The sequence below is a fragment of the Cervus canadensis genome, chromosome 17 (assembly GCF_019320065.1).
Source record: "Cervus canadensis isolate Bull #8, Minnesota chromosome 17, ASM1932006v1, whole genome shotgun sequence".
NCBI classification, from domain to species: domain Eukaryota; kingdom Metazoa; phylum Chordata; class Mammalia; order Artiodactyla; family Cervidae; genus Cervus; species Cervus canadensis.
The window spans coordinates 48,226,386-48,246,510 of NC_057402.1; the positions used below are offsets into that span (position 1 = coordinate 48,226,386).

Below are 20,125 nucleotides of genomic sequence, written 5' to 3' on the forward strand. Positions count from 1 at the left end.
GTAAGTGTAAAGGTCCAGGGGTGGGTCTCAGACATTTGAGGAACACCCGGGAACTCAGGCTGGGCTGGAGGAAGCAGGAGGCAGAGTAGGTAGAGATGTGTGGTGAGAGAGGACCAGACACGTATGGCCATTCTGAGGCTTTGGCTTTAACTGTAGCTGAGATTGTGTAGTGTCTGAAGTATCTGAGCAGAGGAGTGACGTGGTCTCACGGGCATTTTTTTGGCCGCACCCTGCGGCATGTGGGATCTTAGTTCCCTAACCAGGGACTGAACCTGTGCCCCCTGCAGTGAGAGCTTGGAGTCTTAACCACTGGACCAGCAGGGCAGCCCCTCTCACTTATGTTTTAACAGAGTCACTCTGGCTGCTGTTAAGAATAGATTGGGGGATAGGCTGGAAGTTAGTAGACCATCGCAGTGATCCAGTAGTAAGAGCACTACATTCTGTTTCCTGATGGGAGCTTTAAAAAGTTTTTTTTCATGGCTTCTGTCGGCTACAAAGAAGGCAGTGCCATCCAGGAGGGTGAACATGGAGGGTGGGGAGGATGAAGTAGTCATCTAAGGGAGAGGGTGGCTTGCCGGACTGTGGGAATGCCTTGCAGCATTACGGCAACATGTATATCCATGCGTTCATGGTGTGAAATCTGTGATTTTAATGATTGTGAAATTTAAGCAGGCTCAGGAAGGAAAAGAGGTCGTGACGAAGGCATAGGATGGCGAGACGTTGGTAGAATCAATGGCATTTCAGTCCCATTTCAGCTGAAGGATGTTGAAGCTGGGATGAGCAGGGTGAGTTATCTGGAAAATTAGGAGAGACGATAACTGCAGTCTACGTGCTGCTCCCTGAGATTATGGAGGTGCAGTCATTGGTAATACTGAGATTGAGGATATGATGTGGGAATGCGTTGCTGAGGCAGAAAGGAGGTCCAGGAACTAGGAAGCCATGGTGTAGGGAGGATCACCTCTGAGAATTTAGAAATCGTGAATTGAGAGAAGAGTGGTTGGGCAGAGTGACAGTGCGCCAGGAGTTAATCAGCTGAAGACATCAGAGGGGTGCAGCTTCTTCTTTTGGTTGTTGGGGCGTCTGAGAGTAGAGGTGGTGGCCGCTGTGGGCAGTGGGGACTGCTGCAGCCTGTGGATGGTCACGGGGGCTTTGAATTGTGGTCATCACAGCCACGGGCCAGCCCCGTCATTTGAAGTCCCCTTTTGAAGCCAGTGAGCCAGGCAGGGTGGAGAACTAGATCTTCGGTGACAAAGGGCTGAAAACCAAAGAGCCCAGGATCTTTGATACCAGCTCAAATGAAAAGGAAAGAAATAAGTTTTGTGTGGCCCAGGGTTTAATTTTATGATTTACACCGAGGCTGTGAAAAATTACTGTTAAGAGAAGTAATGGAAAAGCAGTGTTGACACTTGACTTCCTTCTAGGGGAACTGAGAAGTGTTAATGTCCATCTAGCCCTGCAGGTTGACAGTGAAAACAAAAATCAAAACCCATCTCATCAATCTCTCTAGTCTCATCAAAATTAGGAACATTCGCGTTTTTTTATACCGTTAGTTTCAAGGGTGAGATGTTATATCACATTTCCCCTGGATTAAAAAATTATTTATTTTCCCCTTGATTATTAAACTTTGTGATATACTTCAGTGTAGAGATTTTAAAAAATAAAACTGATAAAAACAGCTATGACCATTTTGATGTATTTCCACCACTGTTTTTTTTTTTTTAAAAGACATTAATTTTTGTGTGTGTTTTCAATCATACTGTATATACGGAACGTAGCTGACTGGTTTTTTTTTTTTTTTTGGCCATGCTGTGTGACTCGTGAGATCTCAGTTCCTCAAACATGGATTGAACCTGGGCCACAGGCAGTGAAAGTCTGGAATCCTAACCCCCTTTCCCCCAGGGAGCTCCATGTACCCTACTTCTTTTACTTACCATTATGATAAACATTTCTTCTGTTACCATGTTATCTTTGAAAATAATAGTTTTCCATTAGGTTTTTAATATTCCTGACATTTTTTTTTCATTGTCATAACCACTGGTATATTAAATGTGCACAGGGATTTTTCTTCCCTAGGGCAAATTTCCAGAAGAATTGAAATACTTGGTCAAGGGTATTAAGTTTAGTATTCATTATAATTGTGAGAAATAACTGCTCCATTGTTATTATTACTATAATTAAAGATAAGTGAGATAGATGACTCCGTGTTTGTATTATGTACTTCTGGATTCTGGTGTTTCTGCAGAAGTATAGGTAGCTAGTTCCCAACTTTATTTTTATTTTTTGGCCACACCGCATGGCACATGGATCTTGGTTCCCCAGCCAGGGATTGAACCCGTGCACCTGCCAGTGGAAGCCCAGAGTCTTAACCCCGCACTGCCGGGGAAGTCCCTCCCCGACTTTATTTAAACAAAGAATCAGTAATTTTTCAAACGATTTGATGCAACTTGGCTTATCACTGATCCCAGGAAGTCAGACTTCTGACTCCCAAGGAGTCAGACACTACTTCTGTCCAGGATTCTTTGCATCTCCTTGTTAATGCAGTTGAAGGCTCTACTTTGGGAGAAATATAGAAGTTTCAACAGAAATAGTTGTTAGAGGTTAGTTATCCTCATTTTTAACTTTTGTAGGATCTTTGCTAACTTTTCTTAAGTAACTTTGTGTTTCCAATTTTTCATTCTGTTTTCTGCTTTTTTGAGAGTATTTGTAGGTATATAGAGGGGCTTACCTGGTGGCTTAGATGGTAAAGAATCTGCCTGCAATGCCGAAGACCTGGGTTCGATTCTTGGGTTGGGAAGATCCCCTGGAGAAGGAAATGGCAGCCCACTCCAGTATTCTTGCCTGGGAAATCCTACGGACAGAGGAGCCTGGTGGGCTACAAGGCCATGCGGTCGCAAAGTGTTGGACAAAACTGAGCGACTTTCACTTCTTCTTCACTTTGTAGGTGTGTAGACTTGGGAGGTGTGAGAGTTGAGTATCTAGATTCTGTTTTCAGGATGTGTTGTTTTTAGACATGTCTGTCGATTTAAACCCACGGCAACTTGTGCGCCTCTAACACAGCCTTCCTCCCTGGTGCTTTATTTCAGGTTTAAAGACACTATCGTCAACGCCAAGTACGGAGGACACACGGAGGCCGTTCGCCGGCTGCTGGGCCAGCTCCCCATCAGCGCCCAGTCCTACAGCGGCAGCCCTTACCTTGACCTGTCTCTCTTTAGCTACGACGACAAGTGGGTGTCAGTCATGGAGCGGCCCAAGACTTGCGGGGACCACCCTATCAGGTACACACCATCACTGCTTCAGCTGTGCGCTGCCTGGGGGTGGGGGTGTCTGCTTTCTCTTCTCTTGCACATCACTTCACTGTGACTATCCACTTGTACTCACGGTTCAAGTCACAGGGCAGGCTGTTTCCATAATGTGGGTGCTTTGGCTTCCTTTGTGGCTCAGCTGGTAAAGAATATGCCTGCAATGCGGGAGACCTGGGTTCAATCCCTGGGTTGGGAAGATCCCCTGGAGAAGGGAAAGGCTACCCGCTCCAGTATTCTGGCCTGGAGAATCCCATGGACTGTATAGTCTGTAGGGTCGCAAAGAATCGGACATGGAGTGACTTTCATTTTCACTTTGATCATTTAGGCGTTAGTCTCGAAAATGAATTAGTTCTGCTCTTTGCCTCTCCTCAAAACATCCAATTCAGGTAAGTATTGTTCTCTTTTCAAGGTAGCCAGGGAAGGAAACCATACTTTTCAATTTAATGACCTAATACCATTTCACAAGAAACTTAAAAATAATTGAGACTTACATTTTACCCAGCTCAAGTTATTTTATCCCCTCCTGTTCCCTGATGGAAAAGAGAGACAGTTTGGGGAACAAGCAGGTTTTGGAGAAACTCATGCTTCCTCAGTTGGAAGAATTTTGGAAGGCAGGTGGCCGTGTTACCCGTAGAACCTTGCAGTTCCTTCGTCACGGGTGTCCAGCTCACAGACCCCCCACCGTCCCTCCGTGCCGGGAGCTCGGGTCATGCTGTGTGCTTTGACAGGTGCTAGAGAGAGGAGCTGGCACCACTTCCGCTGTGGGCTTTTTTCAAGGGAGGTGTGCGCTGGGCTCTGGAAGGTCTTTTTCACATAGAAAACAGTGGTAGGTAGTATTTCATAACCCAGCTTCACTGTGTATTCAATAGTCTTGTGTAACATATTCTGTGCGATGAATTACTGTTTGTAATATTTCCTTTGGGAAATTGTAATCGAGTTCCGAAAACCAGTTAATTTTTCTATTATGGAAATTTTTAAACATATGAAAGTGGAAGACTGTGATGAACCTCTCTGTACGCATCACCCCACCTCAGCAGCCGTCACTCATGGTCATTGTTGTTTCATCTCTTTCTCCCACCACTGCTCCCCTCCCACCTGCCACTCTGGATTCTCACAGCCCAGGTGTTATAGCATTTCACTTGTAAATATTTTAGTATGAACTTCTAAAAGATAAGGACTTAAAAAAATATAACCTCAATACCATATTCCATCTTAGAAAAATTAAACCTGTATTAAGATCACCAGTATCAAGTGAGTTTTCATGTTTTCCTATTGTCTTGTATATATTCTTTTTACAGTTTGTTCCAGTCAGGACCTAAAGAAGGTCCATATGTTTTTTTTGGTTGCTGTCCTCCTAAGTCTTTTTTATTTTATGGGTTCTGCTTCCCTGTTACTTTCTTTGTAGTGAAGTTGTTGAAGAAACCAGGTTGTTCATCTGGTAGTATTCCCCACATTCTGGATTTTTGCTCATTGCATCCCTGGCAGTTCTTATTTCCCCCTATTTCCTGTAAATTGGCAGTTAGATTTAGGAGCTCCAACAACTAGCTTTACATTATAAGCCCTTTGTGTGCTGGGGACTGTGTGGGTGAGGGGAAGGTTTTCACACATAAAAGCAGATAATTGGACTCATTTGACATTGTCACGTAGCCCGAGATAACATTTCTCTCCCTTTTGACTGCCCTGCCTTTCTGATTTGAAAAGATTAACCTAAGTAACAAATCTGGAAATGCCACTGACCCTGAACTTCTTGTAATTCTTATTTATTTTTTAATTTAAAATGAGAAATGAAAGGATATTAAAGTCATTTGAAGAGGTAATGCCATTACTCTAACACCTTTATTGTATTAAATTTATTCCATTCTAGTCTTTGCCAGTGTGTGTGTTTACATTTATGCAGTTGTAGTTGCAGTTGGCATGGTACCTTGTAGCCTGCTTTTATTTAATAAACATTTTTCCATGTTGTTACATAGTCCTTAAAGTTACAGTCCTGATGACGGCATATTATTCCATAAAATAGATGTAGCATAATTTATTTAGCTGTTCCCCTATTTCTGAGTGTTTATTCTCTACCTACATATTTACATTAGACCTAATGCTATGTGTGTGCTAAGTTGTTCAGTCATGTCCAGCTCTTTGCAGCTGTGTGGACTGTAGCCCACCAGGCTCCTCTGTCCGTGGGATTCTCCAGGCAAGAATACTGGAGTAGGTTGCCATGCCCTTCTCCAGGGGATCTTCCCAACCCAGGGATCCAACCACGTCTCTTATGTCTTCTGCATTGGTAGGCAGATTCTTTACCGCTGAGCCACTGGAGAAGCCCAAAATGCTGTAGTAGCCATCTTTATTCACATCACTATTTACTTCACTTAAATTCTGAGCATAAGCTCTTGGATTATTGAGTCAAGGGATACAGATATCTTTGTATCTCCTACATATTTGCATTCCAAGAGGGACATGCATTGTAGAGCTCTTTATTTCAGAACTCTTTGTTTTCTAGAGCTTCCTCCAATTCAACCCCAACCCTGCCAATCATCTCTGGTTCCCAAGTTCACAGGGCACTTGCTTTGCATATGGGCAAAAGGCATTTAAGTCCTGGGATGGATGAAAGCATCTTTGTTCTTACTGTATTAGATGAAAAAGTAGAAACTAGTTAGTATTTTGTTTTCGCGTGTGCAAAAGAAGAGCCTTCCAAAAGGATTTCTTCTTAACAGTGAAACACTCAGGACTTCCCTGGTGGTCCAGTGGTTAAGATTGCAGTGCAATTCCTGAGCCCACTTACCGCAGCTACCGAAGCCCAAGCCCTAGAGCCCGTGCTCCTCAACAGGAGAAGCCACTGCAGTGAGAATCCCTCACACTGCAACCAGAGAGTAGCCCCTGCTCACCACGACTAGAGAAAGCCTTTGCACAGCAACAGAGACCCAGCACAGCCAAAAATAAATAAATAAAATAAATTTTAAAAAGAGGAAAGAAAAACTCAAGATATGGGCCTAGATCTGCACTGTCCTCTAGTAACCACCACCCTCCCATGGCTGGTGAGCACTAACATGAGATGTGCTCAAGTGTCAAATACACATCAGATTTCAAAGACTTATACAAAGAAAAATGAAATACCTCTTTAGTATCTTTTATATCATTGGTTGAAATGATAATATTTTAGATGCTGATGTTAGGTTAACTAAAATATTATTAAAATTAATGTCACTTTTTCCTTCTTACCTTGTTTGACGTGGCTGCCTGAACATTTAAGCATGCCTACTTGGCTTGCATTATCATTTCCAGCCCTGGCCTAGGCAGGTAGGTAGCCGGGCAGATAGCTGCTGGAAAAGGGGAGGCTGTAATCAAGGCCATAACTAAGGGTCATCTTGGGAAAGACAAATGACCCAGTGATTCAGGCCAGCATAGTGAAGTTCGTAATCTCCCTGCTTGTAAAATGAACTGATCAGACATAGGCAATTTTGACTGGGGGCTGACGTTAGAGGAGGTTTCATCAGTGAGGTTAATTCATGAGTCCCCTGCTATTCAGGTTTCAAGGTGGTGGTGAATGTCTGTCCCACGCTCTCCTCCTCTCCTTGTCCTGTTTAGGTTCTACGCCCGGGACTCTGGTCTGCTGAAGTTTGAGATTCAGGCGGGCTTACTGGGCCGCCCCATCAACCACACGGTGCGACGCCTCGTTGCCTTCACCTTCCACCCTTTCGAGCCTTTTGCCATCTCTGTGCAGAGGACTAATGCCGAGTATGTTGTCAACTTCCACATGAGACACTGCTGCACGTAGGTGCGTCACGGAGCTGGCTCCTCTGGTCTCCCAGCCTCTGGCCCCTCACCCCTCCGCTCCGCCACGTCTCAGAGTACCGTGAAGCAGAAGCTCCTGATGCCCGGCCTCGGGGTCCCAGGCTGTGTACCTCCGATGTGGAGAGCCAGAGACAGGAGGAAAGAGGCGTGAGGGTGGCTCAGCCCTGTACACAACACAACTACTGATCGATCGACTTAAGAGTCCTCTTGCCTTTTCCCTGTGGGAATGCCCAGCATTAATTAAGTCCATTTAATTTTTTGTCTTATTTTGCACTTTTTTGCTATGAAGATGAGAGCATTACACCTCTGCCCCCTTCATGTCACTTCTTTGGCATTACAGTATACAGCCTGCAGCAGGAAACTCTTGTTTACTCATGAGAACTCTGTATATCCTTTCAATTAGCCAACAGCAGGGCTGTCTTTATAAGGAAAAAAAAAAATAAAGCCTTGGTATTTTCCTACTTAAATATATCCCGTTTGAGGACTGCCTTCTGTTCCAATCTCACCAAATGATTTTCAAATACATGGGTTCCAGCAAGGCCTGTGAAAGGGACTAGAGGCTGCGGACCCAGCAGGCCCTGCTGGTAGGACTAAGTTTAGGGGTGGGCCAGCGTGGAAGCCGGCTCTCTTCCAGGCTTATGTCCTTCCCCAGGGTGTTCGCCCGGTAATTGTTGCAGCTGGAGGAATGGAGCCTAATTGCCCGTCCTTGTGTGGAAGCATGCTCCCATCTGTGCCATCTGTGTTGTGCAGGTGGAGAGCAGGCCGTCCTCTCAGCCACAGCAGAGACAAGCTCTGCGCAGCACGTACTGTCATTTGGGGGGTGGGAGCTGACAGGCCCCCGGCGTCCCTGAGGAGACCAGCCGGGCTGTTCCTGGATGGCTGAGCCATCGCCACACTCCTCCAAACTCCTGGCAGGCACCAGGCAGCACCCCTCTGTCACATTCTCAGCTGGTCTGCCCCCCAAGGCTTGTCAGGACGTGTATGTTTCATCCTCACAAATGTGTCCACCATTTGTGAAGTGAGTTTGTTGTGCAGCCTCTGACTTTGAAGCTCGCTCTGGAGTGTTGGGTTTCAGAGAAGGCAGGGAGAGGAGCCGTGGATGCAGGCAGCTGGATCCTCCATCCCTCTCCCGCCTAGGGACGAGCTTCCCTTGGGAGCGTAAGAAATGTGATGTGAGATGCTGAGCCCCACCAAAACCAGTTCCACTAATTTCATCATCTTCAGTCTTGAACAGCTAAATTCATTCTCGTTCAGCGTTCAACATAAAATTTGAGCACCTTCTATGTGTCAGGTAGATGCTGTGCCGAGATGTTGAGGATGAGGAGAGGAATAGGCAAGAGGCTAAAAAGCCCCTGAGGTGTGTATCTGGGACCAGTAGAGGAGATTGGAGGAGAAGCAGAGAAGGACGACTGTACTGGGGAAGGGACGCTAGAACTGGGTAAGTGGGAGTGTGTCATGTGGGCCAGGACAGGAAGCCTTGGGTCCTCACCTCTTTTTCTCTATATATTCTTTAGTTGATTTCATCTATTTTATGGTTTTAAATTCTAGGGATAAGCTGATGATTCTCGAGACTGTAACTCCAGCCCTGACTCCTTCCTTGAGTGCCAAATTCATATATTTCTTGGCTTATGTGGCCTCTTCATGTGCAGATCTAACAGGCATTTCAGAATCCGTGTATCCTAAACAATATTCTCCATTCCCATGCCCACCCCCAACCTATTTTTCCTACAAGGTTCCCAAATGACTTAAGTATCTAGCCATTTACTTGCAAAACCTAAGGAGTTACTCTCAATTTCTTTTTTTTCCCCCATCCCCCACACATCAGACTTCAATCTAGGAATGTGCCCTGAGCAGTCTCAGCCAATCATGGTGGTCTCATACGAATTGCTAGTTACTACAACTAAGATAAGACCAGTTGGCATAGGGGTTAGTGTAGGAATGTCATGTGATGTCTTTCAGGTCAATGATACCCTGAGATAAAGGTGTCTAGTGCCTTTGAACATTTTTCTTTAGAATATGCTAGTGAGGGGGAATTCCCTGGTGGTCCAGTTGTTAAGAATCTGACTGCCAACGGTGGAAACATGGATTTGATCCCTGGCTGGAGAAGACTGCACATACCACAGAGCAACTGAGCCCGTGCACTGCAGCTACTGAACTCGCAAGCCCGAGAACCACAACGGCTGCAGCCTGTGTGCCATAGAGCCCATGCTCCATAGCAAGAGAAGCCACCGCAATGGGGAACCTGAGCACTGCGACAAAGGGCAGCCCCCGCTTCCTGCAACTAGAGAAGGCCCGTGCACAGCAGCAAAGACCCAGTGCAGCCAAGAGTAAATAGATAATGTAAAAAAGAATATGTTTGTGAGGAAACATGTAGCCCACACTCCCACCATCCAACACCCTATGATCATATTTCACTGAGAATCAGCTTTAGGATGAAGCTGGCCTTCTGGGTGGTAAAATGAAGAGAGAACCTGAATCATAGATGACAGAACTGGCTGATTATATCAGCCAACCCTGAAACCCAGCGTACATTTGGAGTTCCATTTCTGTGAGACAGTAATTTCCTTACTGTTTAAGCCACTTGAGTTGGATTTACTGTTTCTTGCAGTTGAAAGGAAACTAATAGATGCGAAGAGAAAGGCACGTTGCCCATGGAAAGAGTCATAAGTTCCTGCTCTCTGGGGACCTTCTTAGATCCAGTTCCAGTGTCCATGAGGCCCCATTATGATTCCCATTCTCAGATCCCTATTCTTGAATTCACGTCAGATTTCTGGCTCTCCTGTAGGCCTCTGCAGCCATACCTGAGCTGGGCTGGCTGTTTCTTGTACCTAAAAGGATTTAACTAAAATGGGAGATAAAGCACTCAGCACATTGAATACTTGGTCCATAATTAGTTCTCAAATCCTATGTATTTGTTTACATTAACTTTGTTTCTAAAGGATTTAAAGCTGTGTTAAGTAAACTCTAGTGTCTTCTCTCTGAAAATGTTCATCCAACAAACCTCGAGAATCTTTGGAGAAATAAGCTCTTTGAGACCAAAATGTTTAAGAAATGCAGAGACTTCAGATTTAAATTCTCTGAACCTCTTTCCTCTATTTCCTACTTGGCAGGGAGCTGGCATGTCAACAGTCAGCTTGAGGCTGCTGTGGACCTTTGAGAGAAAGCTTCCATGTAAATTCAGCAGAACCTCTTTCATTTAGAGCTCGTACAGAGAAGCACATAAATCAGTGAAAAGCCTAAATTAGATAATTTTTAAAAGAACCGTAGCTTCATTATTTTCAAGTACACAGAGTAACTCCATCTCAGCCATGAAGTGTTCCTTTGCAGAAGCCCTGAGGGATGTCCCTTAATGAGTAGGTCATAATTATTGGTAATCAGCATAACGGTTCTCCTCAGTGCATGCTGTCAAGGCATTTGAGTGTATTAAGTGGTTTTGATGTTCTGTGCGGTAATTTTGTTTACAACATTAAACAACACTGCTCAGTGTATACCTTTATAGCTATAACCCTCTGTTGTTTTTCTGTTTTTTAATTCTGAAGACTGACTCCATTGTACAACATTTGATTACCAGAGGCAGAAATAATGTAGGAAGCAGAGAGATGCATAGTAAGACTCAGATGCTTTACAGATGGAGCCCTGATAGAATTATGAGAACAGCTCAGGTTTGCAAATGAGGTCTGTGCTACTGGCTATGTGACCCTGGGGTTGATAATGAGAACCTGATGGAGTCTTCGTTTCTCCTCTGTCAAATGGGGATAATTTCTCATTTGCAGGGTCAATGTGAACACTGAATGAGCATTAACTATACACTTCTTCACTCCTTGGTGACCAAGCAACATAAGCTTGCCTTCTCCAGGCCCAGCTCCTGATCACCCCCAGGAGACTGGTAACGTTACCTCTGTCCCCACTCACCCATGTCTGAGAGGATCAGAACATCCCTAACCCTCTTTGCAGCCAGACATGTTTGCTAGAAGGGAGCTTTGTTTGCTGAGAGTTTGTTATCATTGATTGTTAGCATTTAGTAAGAGCTTATTATCATGGACCTGGTGGTTCAGACAGTAAAGAATGTGCCTGCAATGTGGGAGACCTGGGTATGATCCTGGACTGGGAAGATCCCCTGGAGAAGGGAATGGCAACCCACTCCGGTATTCTTGCCTGGAGATATCCAGGGACAGAAGAGCCTGGCGGGCTATAGACCATGGGATTGCAAGCAGTCAGACATGACTGTGACTCACAACGTCTATCATGGACCAGAAGCTCTGTTAAGCCCCTCACACAGGAAGGGATTTGTGTACTACTGCATCCATTCTGGGATGCAGTTTTCAAAATTGGACCTTATCTAAAGTTGGCATCTTCTGTCAGCCAGGTGACAGTTGTGGCGTCACCTGCTCTGCGTGAGCACATGGAGCATAGTCATGTTGCCATCATTTCTACCGAGTAATACGCATTACTGAGGTGACATGGGTTAAAGTTCTGTGCTGTTTCAAGTGTCTTTCAAGAGACTGAACTATAATACTTGGTTTTCTCTTTCTGACTGACTTTACTCTGTATGACAGACTCTAGGTCCATCTACATCTCTACAAATGACCCAATTTCATTCCTTTTTATGACTGAGCAGTATTCCATCGTTTACACGTGCCACATCTTTATTATGCATACATCTGTCATTGGACATTTAGGTTCTTTCCATGTCCTGGCTAACGCATGCATGTGGAATCTAGAAAATAACCTATTTCCAGGGCAGGAATAGACACACATATGTAGAGAACAGATGTGTAGGTGCAGGAAGGGGAGGGTGGGATGAAGTGGGAGGTGAGGGTTGACACATATGCACTGCCGTGTGTAAAACATACAGCGAGTGGGAACCTGCTACATAGAACAGGGAGCTCAGCTCTGTGCTCTGTGGAGATCTAGACGGGTGGGATGGGGGTCTGCATGTATGTATGCGTGCAGCTGATTCACTGTGTTCTATAGCAGGAATTAACACAACATAGTGAAGCAATTACACTCCAATTTAAAAGAAAAAAGGCATTGTACCATGATTGGGTATTACAATGAAAGTTTATTTTGTACTCAGAAAGGTACAGAAGCAGTTTGAAAATCAAAGGGTTGGTTGATCAGCTGTGTCTGACTCTCTGTGATCCCATGGACTGTAGCCCTCCAGGCTCCTCTGTCCATGGGATTTGCCGGGCAAGAATACTGGAGTGGGTAGCCATTTCCCTCTCCAGGGGCGCTTCCCCACCCAAGGATCAAATCCACGTCTCCTGCATTGCAGGCAGATTCTTAACCATCTGAGCCACCGCAGAAGCCCATAGAAGCAGAGCAGTGGGATTCATTTTGGTATTAATGAAGCAGAGGTTTGCCATTTTAGGAATGAACATGAGGTAGTATTGTTTGCAAAACAGCAATCAGGTGCATCTTGAAAGTGATGTGAAAGTGTTAGTCACTCAATCGTGTCTGACTCTTTGTGATCCCGTGGACTGTAGCTCACCAGGCTCCTCTGTCCATGGAATTCTCCAGGCAAGAATACTGAAGTGCGTTGCCATTTCCTTCTCCAGGAGCTCTTCCCAACCTGGGGATTGAACTCGCATCTCTTGTGTCTCATGCGCTGGCCGGCAGGTTCCTTACCAGCTGAGCCACCAGGAAGCTTATATCCTTCATTGTGTTTTAAATTATTTTTTATTGGGGTATAGTGGCTTTGCAATGCTGTTGTTAGTTTTTGCCGCACAGCCGAGTCAGTTAGCCAGATGTCCGTTATCCGTGCACATCCTCTGTTCCTTGGACTTCCTTCTCAGTCAGGTCGCCACAGCGCATTAAGCAGAGATCCCTGTGCTATCCAGTGGGTTCTCATTAGTTATCTGTTTTATCCGTGGTGTCAGTACATGGGCTTCCCTTGTAGCTCAGTCAGTAAAGAATCTGCCTGCAGTGCAGGAGACCCGGGTTCGATCCCTGGGTTGGGAAGATCCCCTGGAGAAGGAAATGGCAACCCACTCCAGTATCCTTGCCTGGAAAATCTCATGGACAGAGGAGCCTGGTGGGCTGCAGTCCAATGGGTCGCGAAGAGTCCGGCACAACTGAGCGACTGACACTTACTTACTTATCAATATTCAACTGATTGTTGAAAGAATAGAGTGGGGTCTATGTTTCTACTGAAAAAAAAAAAAGAAAAGGAATGGAAATATTCTGAACAGTTGAAAAAAGTAAAAGGTAATTTTCAGGCTTCTCCCTAATAGTTTTTGTTGGGGGTTATAAGGATTGAAATATATCCTTATGGAGAAATGTGTTGCTCAGAATAAATTGCCTCTGGACTGTTTTCCCAAGTCAATAATTTTTTTAAACTTTAAATGCCATTCTGTTTATATTTTTTTAAAAAATAAAGTTTATCTGAAAAGTGATTCTCAACTCAGCATCGGTTAGGGTTAAGATTGAAGCAGTGGGCATGTTCAAATCTTGAGGGAGATTCTGTTGAAAAAACAAGTTGGTAACCATTTTTATTGAAAAAATGAAAAATATGCATAAGTTTTCACATTACAAACCGGAGACATTGGAAAAAATCTTATCTGATGAGGTTAAGCAAGAAGACACAGGGATTCATAATTGGGACACATCCTTTAAAAAATCCTAGAGGGACAGAAGATTTTCCTGGTTATCAAATAGGGAGATGTGTTTTGGGAGGCTGGAAAGCATTGTGTTAGAAAGATGTTGGATTTCATAAAAAAAGGTAGAATGGAAAAAGCTGGAGAAGGAACATTTCTTTCTTTCTTTTTTTTAATCTTTCAGCCTCACCATGGGTCATGTGGAATCTTAGTTCCCCCACCAGCGATTGAACCCCACCCCCTGCATTGGAAGGCGGAGTCTTCACCGGATCACCAGCGAAGTCCCTGAGAAGGAACATTTCTATGAGCTCCTGAAGAGAAGATTCAGGGAGGGGCAGGCAGCAAGTGCCAAGATCAGAGAAAGATAAGGGATACAAAATGAACATGTAATTGCTGAGGTGCCACTGTCTTCTAGATTTCTATTTATAATTTTGCAGTAAGTAAGCCCCTTTTAAGAAGGGAAAAAAAATGCTCAATAAAAATTGAATACCTGCAAATGGAAACTTGGGAAAAATTACCAAAATAAAATCAAATGGCAAATAACAACCCGTTTGTCAAAGGATTGATTTCCTTAGTTTAAAAACATTTAAAATATTGACTATAGTTCTTTGTGCTACACAGTAAACCTTTGTTGCTTGTTGCATATCTGTTTTTTTTTTTTTTTAATTAGAAATCTAGCATTCTTTTCATTCTAAGTCAAACAAAAAGATGAACTATGAACCAAAGAAAAAATGGGCCCAGGGTATTATTAGCAGGGTGTTCACAGAAAAAATAAATGCATGGTCAAAAACTATATGAAAAATGTTTATAATATTTATTTTTCACCGATCAGATTAGCAAAGGTTAAAAATATTTGATGACCCAGTATTGTCAAGAAGGTAGGGTGCTCTCATCCACTGTTATTGGGAGAGAAAGTTGATTCAGATTTCTTAAAAGACAGAGAGCAGCGTCTTAATAAATGTGCATATCTTTTAGCTCAGTTAAATGGTACATTATTAAGCCAAAACATATGTATATGTGCCTGAGATATATGCACGAGGCTTTTCATTGCAACTTTTTTATTATGAAAAAGTGGAAACTACTGAATGTACATCAAGAGAGACAGACTAAATAGATTATGAAATATCCATAAAATGGGATCCGATACCGCTGTTAAAAGTAATGAAACAGATCCATACATATTGATTTGGAAAGCTCTCTGAGACATATTAATTGAACAAGTATGTTTAGTGTGATGCTCTTTTCTGTAAAAAAGAAAAACGAATCTGAAATGAAACTGAAATCAATACAGACATAAATACATACATATTTTTAGAGTCATAAAACATTTTTGAAGGCCCACAGAAGACACTATTATGGTGGTTCCCTCTGGGCCTGGGGCTGAGGGAAGGTGGACATTCACTTTTTAGCTTTGTGATTCTTTTACTGTGAACATGTATTTCTTAAAATTTTTTAATGAGTTTATTCCTAATTTGTAATTGTGGTAAAAAAAAAAAAAATGACATGAAATTTACCATCTTAACTGACTGTACAGTATTTCTGAGTGTAGAGTTCAGTAGTGTTAAGTACACCCACATTGTTGAGCAGCCCATCTCTATATTTTCATTTTGCAAATCTGAAACTCTACAACTTTCTCAACTTGCGAAACTCAAACTTCTATACCCATTAAATAGTAATTCCTCCATTTCCCTGTCACGCCACCCCTGGTAACCACTATTCTACCTTCTGTCTCTATGAATTTGACTACTTTCATTACTTCAGATAAGTAGAATTACACAGTATTTGTCTTTTTGTGTCGGGTTTTTTTCACTTAGCACAATGTCCTCAAATTTCATCCATGTAAGAGCCTCAGTCAGAATTTCCTTCATTTTAAAGGCTGAATAATAATCCATTATATGTATATACTGGGGCTTTCCTGGTGGCTCAGGTGCCCTAAGGAATTTTCCTGGAATGCAGGAGACCTGGGTTGGATCCCTAGATTGGGAAGATCCCCTGGAGGAGGGCAAGGCAACCAACTCCAGTTTTCTTTCCTGAAGAATTCCATGAATGGAGGAGCCTGGTGGGCTATAGTCCATAGGGTTGCAAAGACTGATAGACTAACACTTTTTCACTTTCAAATGTATATACTATTGAATACATTTTGTTTAATCTATTCATTCATCCTTGCTGGACACAGGTTACTTTTACCTCTTTGCTATTGAGAATGATGTGTCTATGAACAGAAGATGAGCATATATCTCTTTGAGATCATGCTTTCAGTTCTTTTGGATAAATACCCAGAAGTGGGATTTAAAGAGCTTTTTAAAAAGTGTTTAACCAGTGAATTTGCTTGCAGCAACAGAAGTAGCCACTCTGTGGGCTTAGTTGAGCTGAGTAGTCTGAGGTCATGATTTTCTTTACTTTACCAACCTCCTGGAGGTTGAGCAGTTTCATTCCTGCCCCCTGAGCCTTTCCTTTGCCCAGACAGAGGCTTTAACACGCTTGTGAACTTGCTGCTCCCTGCCTGCTCCTACCTGCATTGATTCGGCACATTTCTATAGCTCCCTGAAGGAAGAGACGTGCAGCAGCATTTAATTAGAGGCCGAGAACATGCTTTCCCAAGGACACGACTTATTCCTCAGCCAGCTGTTGCCAGTAGCTCCCTAGCAACGTGGGGCACTCTCGCCTGATTGCTTCTCCCCAGACCAGGTGGGTGGCCTGCCCACCTGCTGTCACAGCCTGGGGTGGGAGGGGGTGGGGTGGTCCCTGGGTCTCAGGCTAATTCTCCTGGGGAAGTGGGTGATCTGAACTTATTATTCCTGTAAGCCCGAAAGGGGGCTAAAACCTCTGACCTACCTGCTCCACCCCGCTCCCTCAAGTTCATGATTAGAGCAGAGAGAAGGTCACCAGTTATAACGCAGATGGAGCAATATGATCCAGGAACGTCTGCAGGGCTTGTGGAGTGCAGCTGGGAGACTCTGGGGCAAGAGAGGGGGAACTTGCCCCACAGTAGGCAGAGCCTGGCTTTTGGGTGGTCGTGGGGGTGTGGCGGGGTGGGGGGGAGCCCTGGGGGTGCCTGTCCTGGGCACAGAGAAAAAGGAAAGCCTCATTCCAGGTGGCCCCAACTGCTTTGGGTTTCCTGGGCCTTTGGAAAGGGGCTGAGGGTGGGGAGATGTCAGCAGAAGCCACACCCTGTATCTGAACTCACCACCCCTCCAAAGTGTGAGCAACGGCTACCCAGGAGCCAGACTCTAGGCCTGATTTCACCCAAATGCTTGCACAGAGTTTGCAAACTGGACATTGTGAGTTGAGATGCCATTCAGTGACATGCCTATGGTGTATGTGGGTTTTTTAAAAATAATTATTTGGCAGGGCCAGGTCTTTCGTTTTGGCATGTGGGATCTAGTTCCTTGACCAGGGATTGATCCCAGGCTTCCAGCATGGAGTCTTAGCCACTGGACCACCAGGGAAGCCCCTAAGTGGTGTTTTTACAGATTTGAAGGTTTATAAAATATCCTGCATTTTCACATTGCCATTAGGCAGCCTGAGTCCCATGTTTGGGGTTATCTTAGACCGGGCTTGTGTGTCTCCAGCTTACGTAACCCACTTCACTCCTGTATTGGCCCATTTGCCCTGTGACCCCTGCACCTTTCTGTATCCATGGTGTGAACAAGGTTGCTTCTGCAGTGGTCCACTTGTATTTACTGCTTAATTCCTTTTTTTTTTTAACTCAGTTCTTTCCACACATTTCTTGAGCTGCTTCTGAGCATCATAGCCTGAGCTAGGCACTTGGCTGAAAGGACAGGAAGGCATGGTCCTTGCAGACATGAGTTTATGGAGCGGATGGGGAGACAGTGAAGGAAGCAGGCTGGGGTGAGGGAGGTCACTGGGAGCAGACGGGAGATGGATGCGCAGGGAACAAGGGAGCAGAGACCCAGGCACCTGACCCAGGCTGCTGGTGTCCAGGAGGGTTTCTGAAAAAACTGAGACCTCAGCTGAATTCTGAAGGATGAGAGGGGTTAGCCTGATGAGAAAAGGGGAGAGGAGGAGACTCCACCAGAGGCAGTGACCATCCCAGAGGGAGGGACGTCAGGGAGTAGCTGAGTCTCTGTTCTGTGGAATTCTCATTCCACACCTTCTCAGTCTCTGACCCTAGAGTATGGCCTCTCGGAGCCTGTTTCTTCACATAGAGGTGCATGTGAGCTCAGTCATGTCCGACTCTTTGTGACCCCACGGACTGTAGCCCGCCAGACTCCTCTGTCCATGGGATTCTCCAGGCAAGAATACTGGAGTGGGTTGCCATTTCCTTTCCCAGGGGATCTTCCCGATTCAGGAATTGAACCCACATCTCTTGCATCTCCTGCATTGGCGGGTGGATTCTTTACCAGCTGAGCAATCGGGGAAGCCCCATAAAAAGGCATAACAATACTGACTTTCAAGGGCCATTATGAGGATGGGATTAGAGCCTGCACATCTGGTCCCCATCTTCAGTATAGTGGGTGCCCAGTACCCGGGGCAGAAAACACTTGTCAAACGCCAGGCTGGGCAGCCCCTGCCTCCCTCCCAGGGAGCACACGCCCTCTCCCTGGGTCCGGGTGGGTACAAGTGAGTGTTTGAAGGGTTAACCTGGCATTTTCAAGTCATTCTATCCATGGCGAGCCAGGACTAGCTTTTCCCATTTCTAGAGAGGCCGTGGGAGATGGCAACCCATGTTTCTGCCTTCCTTTCCAGCTGCTGCTTGTGGCTGAAGTGAAAATAGGAAGCCGCCCCCTCCGGGTTTGCCCACCATGAAGGCAAAGGCCAGCTTGTCTCAGCCTGCGGACACCTTCTGGGTGTGGGTTTTATATTGTGCAAGCCACAGCACAACAGCACGCCCGCTGAGGGGTGGGTGTGGAGGAAGGCCGGGGAAGAGTGCGTCCTCAACACACCTTCTCTAGGAAACAGAACAGAGCAACTGGGCTCGGGCCACCGGTGCTGCAAGGAGCACAGGGCGGAAGGCAGTCGGGCATCACAGCGTCCCAGCGTTGACCTCATGAGAGGCTGTGAGATTCAGACATGCCCAGCAGTTTCAGGTTCAAGGCCTCCATTCACCCTTATATTGACTTCAGTGGGCTCTCCCCCACGGTTCTGCTTTCCAGACCACAGAGTGCCTTCGTCATCTTGACCTCCCCTGGCATTTGAGCCTCTTTCTGGGTTTCTAGATTCTACATTTTATGAGTTCTAATAGGGGGCCTGGGCTTCCCTGGTGGCTCAGCAGTAAAGAATCTGCCTGCCAATGTAGGAGAGATGTAGGAGATGCATGTTCGATCCCTGGGTCGGGAAGATCCCCTGCAGAAGGAAATGGCAACCCTCTCCAGTATTCTTGGCTGGAAATCCCATGGACAGAGGAGCCTGGTGGGCTGCATTTCATGGGATCGCCAAGAGCAGAACACGACAGTATGAGAGAAAGCAATAGGGAGCAAAGACCAGCTTACTCTACGGGGCCTCACAGCTGAGGCTCTGCCAGTCGGCCTACAGTGGCAGACTTCCTGGGCCACTGGACAGGAAGGATACAGGGGGCGCCCCCTTCCTAGGGCAGTGGCCCCCAAATACTGATATTTTAGTATAAAACTTTGTTTTCTAGATCCAGTTCCCATCAGGAAGCAGCGTCAGTTATTGAGATGCTGCTGCTGGAGTGATGGGGCTCAGGCAACATGATCCCTAGGTTACAGACCAGGAAACCAGCTAGAGAGCAAGAACGAGTGAGTCAGTGATGGGGCCAGCATTAGCCTGCAGCCTTTCCACTAGATTCTTTTTTTTTTAATAACTTTTAAAAATTATTTATTTATTTTTGGCTGTGTTGCGTGTAGTTTTTCTCTAGTTGCTGCGGGCAGGTGCTAATCTGTAGATGTGCTGCGAAAGCTTCTCCTTGTGGTGGATACTCTTGTTGCAGAGCACGGACTCTTAGAGTGCTGGCTCACAGAGCACCGCGCTAGTTGCCCAGAGGCAAGTGGGATCTTCCTGGACCAGGGATCTAACCCGTGTGTCCCCTGCCTTGATTGACAGGCGGACTCCCAACCGCTTGACCACCAGGAAAGTCTCTCCACTGAATTCTTAAGGTCCTCATAGACTTCAAGACATTTTCCAAAGAGGGTTTTAAAATGACTTCTTTGACTCTTAAGAGAGTGCAGACAGCTGGAGTTGAAGGCTCTGCTGGAGTTAAAGGGGAGGTCTGCGGCCAGGGGTGCCTCCTAGAGGTCAGAGGGAATGCAAGGGTCTAAAAAGAGTGAACATTTCTTGGGCATGTGAACCAGGCACTGGGTCACACATTCTTGATGCATATTAACTAATTGACTCAGTTCTCTGAAGTGCCTTGTCTCCTCCATCTTAGAGATAAGGATTCAGGCACAGAGAGATGAAGTAACTTGCCAAAGGTCACAGAGCTGGAGTCAGAATTCAAATGGACTTCAGCGTCAGCAGCTT

The 20,125-nt window shown here is 45.2% G+C and overlaps 1 protein-coding gene across 2 annotated transcripts in view; it reads left to right on the forward strand.

Annotated features, from left to right (window-relative positions):
• The window catches only part of DET1 (DET1 partner of COP1 E3 ubiquitin ligase), a 31,169-nt gene extending 16,737 nt beyond the window's left edge, over window positions 1-14,432 (forward strand). Inside the window, exons 4-5 of one of the 2 annotated variants that reach the window (XM_043434307.1) lie at window positions 3,084-3,275; window positions 13,869-14,432. In XM_043434307.1, coding sequence (XP_043290242.1) covers window positions 3,084-3,275; window positions 13,869-13,896 — 220 coding nt within the window. In that variant the 3' untranslated portion in view covers window positions 13,897-14,432. Of the gene's footprint in view, window positions 1-3,083; window positions 3,276-6,881; window positions 7,560-13,868 lie in introns of those variants that run through there. The other variant, XM_043434306.1, reaches the window with a different exon arrangement.
• Window positions 14,433-20,125: the final 5,693 nt, after the last annotated feature.